This window comes from Leptinotarsa decemlineata, unplaced genomic scaffold (assembly GCF_025532065.1).
Source record: "Leptinotarsa decemlineata unplaced genomic scaffold, Ldec_3_MD MMD2_tig00000251_RagTag_RagTag, whole genome shotgun sequence".
Lineage (NCBI taxonomy): Eukaryota > Metazoa > Arthropoda > Insecta > Coleoptera > Chrysomelidae > Leptinotarsa > Leptinotarsa decemlineata.
The window spans coordinates 5,755,990-5,762,768 of NW_027412547.1; the positions used below are offsets into that span (position 1 = coordinate 5,755,990).

The 6,779-nt window shown below is 33.6% G+C and overlaps 1 protein-coding gene across 1 annotated transcript; it reads left to right on the forward strand.

Annotated features, from left to right (window-relative positions):
* Positions 1-3,863: 3,863 nt before the first annotated feature.
* Positions 3,864-5,154, forward strand: LOC111508324 (uncharacterized). The gene has a single exon (XM_023163777.2). It carries the CDS (start codon positions 4,131-4,133, stop codon positions 4,725-4,727), a length of 597 nt encoding a protein of 198 aa, XP_023019545.2. The 5' UTR covers positions 3,864-4,130; the 3' UTR covers positions 4,728-5,154.
* Positions 5,155-6,779: the final 1,625 nt, after the last annotated feature.

A 6,779-nucleotide genomic window follows, 5' to 3' on the forward strand; every position in this document is an offset into this window, starting at 1 on the left:
TCGACAATGTGATAAGAAAGTGGGGTAATCAAAAATAAACACTGAAAACATCAAGGGTCTTAAAATACTTCCCTGCGGTACACCTGAGATTGTTTCTTCTACGGATGGCCATGAGTAATCATTCAGTTTGACCCTCTGTGATCGGCCTGTGAGATCCATTTAAGAAAAATGTCATCGAATCCTATGAACTTGAGCTTGCTGATGAGTAAATCGAAATTAGCTAAATCGAAAGCTTTACTTTGATGAAGCAGTACTAAAATGGTGACTTTTGATTGATCTCTGAATCGTCGATCACTTTCAAGAGGGCAGTCTGTGTTCCGTGTTTTTTGCGGAACCTAGACTGCTCGTACGGGAGTATTCGATTTTCTTCAAGAAAAACTCTTATTTGACGGGAAACATTTTCCTCGAATATTTTAGAGAATGAGGGTAGAATGCTGATAGGGCGTAGGTCACTGAACGTGGTAGGTGCATTCTTTTTCGGAATTGGAATTATATTAGCAACCTTCTAAACATCTGGAAAAATACCATGTCTGAAGGACTCGTTAAAAATATGTTTATCTTCATCAATACAGTGTGGTATCACTAAAGAAATCATCTTGATATTTATATTGTCAATACCTAAAGCATTAGATTTAATTTTTTTGATAGCAGTCAAAATATCATCATCATCACATATATCGGTGAGGGAAAAGTTCATAGGAGCGTTCAATTTATTATTATTGAAGAATGAAAGAATATTATTATTATTTACTATTGAATATCCAATCACGTTTAAAAAATAGTCATTGATTTCTTCAGGTTTATGTAGTTCATTTGGCAGGCTATTGGTTTGCGAGGATGATTTTATAGTAACACTCCAATCTTCAAGATTTCTCAATGTCATTTTTGAATTGTTTTTATTTTTGTTCAGAGCAAATTGTGTACAGGGCTTTTCATGATGAGCGTTAATTAGCCGTTCCTGGCAAACTATTCAACGGATCAACCTAAAAATTCTACAGTATGCATAAGTCAATATAACCTACACGACTAAAATATTTTAGACGAAGCGGCGTTGTCGCTTCTACTATAAAGTAGCGGCTTCTTTGATTTTTCAAATGGAACACCCCGTATATAACATCATATTATGATTCATTATCACTTTGTCAACAAATTCATATACTATTTCCCTATACCTATCTATTACCGTTTAGAAGATATAAATTAATTTCGATATTTTTTTTTGCCAGACATGAACTTTTATAAATGCTGATAATCTTGCACTCTCTTGCACTAAAACGATCGAATATGAAATGGAGTGGATTCATACTATGAGGATCTTCACTCCGAGTCATATTTTCATTTGCCTCATACAGGGTCTTCAAAAAATGCAGATACTTTGATCTCATGAAAAAATGAGTGGAACTCAATTTTTTCAAATGGAACACCCTGTATATTTCAACATTTTTGAGCTCTACATCCAATTTTTAATTAACTTTGTTCAGATAATACTATTTCTATTTTGAACCGTTTTCGAGATAAACTGTTTCAAACGGAAATTGACATGGTTTCCTTGTTCATCACTGATTTTTGTAAAACAGATTTCGTTTGATTTTTCTCATTAGTCACAGGTAATACAATGAAAAGATAATTATTAAAATACTCCTCAACCATCGAATGAAACTTCTCTTCAAACAATAGTTTTATTAACGCTGAAACACGAACTGAAAATAATAAACCCATAAATTAATGAGTTAATCTAATCGTCAATGTATTTCAGAATATGTTCAAACACATCTCCACCTCTACTTAAACAAACATGTAATCTCTTCAAAAGATTGTCATGTGTATCGCTTCTGATCAAGTCTGGAGTCAAACTATTGAAAGCAGTTGTAACTCTCGATTTCAATTATTCCATTGTTGTTATTGGAGTAGAGTAAACCATATTTCTAATGAAACCCCACACGAAATAATCTAATGGGTTGCCATCTGGTGTTCTAGGAGGCCAACGAAAAGGTCCATTATTACTAATCCTTCTGTCTTCGAAGATTTCGGTTAAAGTTTCGCTGACTGAATGAGAATTATGGGGTGGAGCACCATCCAATTGGTACCATACACGTTCTCTTCCTTGTCTATTATTTAAAATCATTTGAATTCCATTCCTCAGTGAATCTTCATATTTTGATGCATTCAAATTTTCATCATAAAACTCGATATAAAAAATTGACTCATTCTTTATGGCACAAAATACATTGAATTGCCATCTTTCTTGAAAACCCCTTTAGCGAACAACATGGGGATTTTCTGGCGCCCTATAATGACTTGTGTCTATTGAAAACTCCATTTTTTGTGAACTTGGCCTCATCTGTCCATATGATATTGTCAAGGAAATGTTCATCCTCTTGAGTCTTGACAAGTAACCATTCAAAGAATTCCACTCTACGAGGTGAATCAGTCTCTTTCAAATGTTGGACACAGTAGAACTTATAGGGATGCCATTTATGCTTATTAAGAATTCGACAGATTGTCACGTAGGGTATACCTATCTCCCTTTCAGCCTCGTGCAGAGAAGCATTTGGAAATGCATGAAAGTATCCCAAAACTGTTATACCATTGTCATCATCATCCACTTTAGTCTTCTTACGAATGATTTTTGGACGGAAAGTTCCATTCAACCTACAGTTTTTTAGTAATCGATTTATCACATTATTATTCGGCTTCGGAAATTGTGGATATCTTTCATGAAATACTCGGCATGTTCTACTTGCAATTCTATTGCACTTACCATAAATTATATTAATAAATTCAAGAAATCTTCATTACTGTAACCTAATCTTGACATTATTCTATTATAATTGGTGGCTATCACAATCAGTCAAAACCACCAACGAAAGTCTGACGTTAAATAATTGGTTCATTTATTTTTCTAAAGCACACTATTAAAAAATAATAATGTGTACTGTTGTACGTTAGAGACCAATACCTCAATGTATACAAATTATAACTTTTTCTAAGGTAGGTACATACCAATTTCGAATTGACTGATCTGAGACAGTTAAAAAACTGAATCAAAAAGGAATATTACTAAGTATAAAAAAAAGTGGAATATCCAAAATAAGTGATGAATTCAAAAAAACGAGCAAGAAAACCACAACAGTTTCCGTTTGAAACAGTTTATCTCGAAAACGGTTTGAAATAGAAATAGTATTATCTGAACAAAGTTAATCTAAAATTGGATGTAGAGCTCAAAAATGTTGAAATATACAGAGTGTTCCATTTGAAATAATTGAGTTCCACTCATTTATTCATGAGATCAAAGTATCTGCATTTTTCGAAGACCCTGTATGAGGCAAATGAAAATATGACTCGGAATGAAGATCCTCACACTGTAAAATTTTCAGGTTGATCCGTTAAATAGTTTGTCAGAAATGGCTAATTAACGCTCATCATGAAAAGCCCTGTATATGCTGTTTTTTCACGTTTTACTTCGTCATTGACGTAGTTACGTAAAGTTACATAGTACTGTCTAGCTGCTGATGTATTTTCTTTGAAATATTTGGCCTGAGCTCTATCACGAGTTTTCATCATCAATTTGATATTTATGAGTTAAATACGGGGATGCTTTATGTTTTTTGTTTACAGTGCGAATTGGAGCATGTTTGTCAAAAAGCATAATGATGCATTCGTTGAGAAAATTTATGTGTTCTGTTTTTCAATTTTATTTCCTGAACCGCATCTGTGTAACAGGCATTACTGAAATAATTGGCTGATAATTTTGTTCATTTCAATTATAGGCATCCACTCTTCACTTGATACGACAATCCAGATTGTGTTGATACCGATCATTATTATTATTGAAAATTCTTCCACGTTGATGAAATTAACAATTTCCCAGCCCCTCACAATGGAATCAAAGCCGTAGCAATGCTTTGAGTTCTGATTAACTTCAACAAACAACAAACTCCCAAACTACGCATTCGCCTGATAAATATCATGTTCCTTTCGACGATTTCACGTGTTTTCAACCTCTGCCGTGCTCGAGCGTGCGCCACAATTTCAACCCCACGTTGCTTCCCCTATAAAAGCGAACGTAAACATCGTTACCCTCAGTTAATAGCTACCGCTCTACGACATCCATCGCAAATTGTGAAGTTATGTCTAACAGTGAAAATAACTTAGTGCTTATCTCCATCATGCCAGAGAGCAGAAGCAGGTCGCCTTTGACGCCTTCCCCGTCGAGGGAGATGAAGGGGATCAGGCTGTTTCGTGCCATAGGCAGGAAACTAGTGAGACGTTCCAACGAAGACATCCTCTATCCAGAAGAACCGGATTGCCGATCATCGAGCTCAGATTCTTGTTCTTCCACGTCCACCAACCGGAGTTCGAGAAACAGAAAGGGAGCTAACTCAGGTGACTCGGGATTCAGATCGTCGTCTCCAAACCAGATGTCAAGTAGTTCTAGTGAATCTGGAAGTGACATTCATCAAAGGCCTAGACATCACCACTCGACTTCAGCTGAGAGTATCAGGAGAGTGTTCCAGAATTTAAGTCTAAATGTACGTTCCAGAAGCTGCACCAGCAACAAGGAGAAGAGGAAGAGCAAGAAGCCTGCTCCGAAGAGGATACTGAGGCAACCAGTGACTTATACTTATGTGAAAGGACTTTCAGGTTTACCCACGCAGAGGATTCCCATGAATAACAAACTTTTTACCTCGTGCAGGTGCACCATACAGTCAGGTTTGAACAGATAAGTTCTTCATACTAATTTGTACAGACTTATAGCAATAAGGACTTATCCTATTCAAAAGACTGGCGGTATGATAATATATCAAAGTATCGTGATATCTAGACCTAAGAATGAATCAATTTTTTATATGTTCGTTGTATCAACTATGTATAAGGTGAGAATGTAAGGGACTTGCTGTAGAGTTTAATTTAAAATATCACCTCACTTTTGACTTCAACAAAGCACCAAGTCATTTTGTGACATTATTATTTACATTGTTCTGTCATTGACCAAATGAAATATACAGGAAATTATTTTGGTGAGTTGAGAATGTTATATATAAGCAACTTTATCAACTAATTGGACTGTATTTTGTAAAAGTGGTTAAGGTTCAAAGCACTGACTGTATTCGAATATTTATCACAAACTAGTGCCTTCTAGACTGTCCCTAAATAAATAACAATGAAATATGTTTTCGTTTCATTTTTCCCTTAGATTATGAATCTTCAGTTAAGAACTGTTGAAAATAACATTTTTGTATGAATTACGCTACTCAGAATTCAATTGAAAAACAGGTAATTAACAGTTTTCTTGAATTATTCATTAGTCTTCGGAAAAATTAATTACTGATTGACTGAACAGATATGAAAAATTAAGTTTGTAAAAGAAGAAGTTGTAGAAAGTCAAGAGGTAAAAGTCTGATCCTACACGGAATTCATACAATGTAAATGGTAAAATGAAAGATGAAAAAAAATCAAAATCTTCAAGTGAAATGAGACTAATTTGCCAAATATACTCTGATTGGTATCAAAATTCAATCTTAAATACTTTGTGCATGCAGAATCAATATGCAATGCTTTTTTTATCATGTAAAACTATTGTTGAATTTCTCAATCTATGAACGGTTGAAATAAAATTATTTTGCAAACTACATATTCGATTATATTGAAAGTTTCACTTGATTCTTCCTATATTTTTTTAGTTCTGTTGATATATTACGATGTAAATTACAAAAGGGCCCGTTTTTTAAAATTGTGATACCAGGAAGTTTTGGCTTTCAGGAATCTACTCCAGAATATTCGAGAGTATTCGATAGCATTACACAAAATTCTTGAACATACCGGAATATTCTGTAATGCTTCGAAATATTCTGGAATCTTGTAGACCATTCAAAGCTTTTATTCGTGACATTTCAAGCAATTCCCAATAATGAGTAATACACATGAGCCAACCTCTTGAATCACTTCATCTCTTCATGGAAACCATTTGTAAATCTGTTCAGTAGTTTTTGGGTTTATAACGTTCAGACAGACAGATGGGCACACAGACAGACATAGATGTATCGATAATGTATTAATTCCAGATGATTTATGAATATCAATCAATCAAATAATTAATTAACAAAAAGAATATTTCATTGAAACTAATGAAACAGAAGTCTGGAGGATTATTCTAATCAGAACGTTATTTCATTTTCCAATTTTTGAGTTGGTATTGAAAAGTATAAAATGAAGTGTATAAGTATTTTTTTTTTATTTTTTTTTTATGCAGATTAGATTCTAGTTAGTTTCATGATAGGATAGTTAGTTGAAAGCATAGGCCCAAAATTTGTATCTTATTTAAAATACACGCAAAAGATTATTTCATTTAATAACATTTCCTGAAGAATCTATTCTGTTGAATTCTGTTTACAGTAATCGATTGTTTCGAATTGGTTCCAATGTAGGAGGTCTTAAACCTTTGTTAAATGAAAATATTTTGTCTGTGTTAGAGTACTCTATTTTATTTGTTCTTCACCGGCTTATATTCAATTTATTGATTGATTTTTAGGAATGTCATTGATATTCTGTCTTGAATATTAATCACATCTTTTACAGAATTCCGTTTTTTTTTTCGAGAATGTAAGGTAATTTTCATAAGGTTTTCACGAGAAATTGAACAAAAACGCGCGATTTCGAAAGTGCTCTTATATTTTTACTTCAAAGAATATTTGTAATTAGATTAATTATAAGTTCAATACCATTCTCATCAATTCAATACTGACTCGTCTGCCATATAGCGCAAATCAGAACAAATA

Bases quoted from the DNA above. Each gene is read 5' to 3' on its own strand.
- LOC111508324 (XM_023163777.2), top strand. From the start codon at position 4,131: ATGTCTAACAGTGAAAATAACTTAGTGCTTATCTCCATCATGCCAGAG.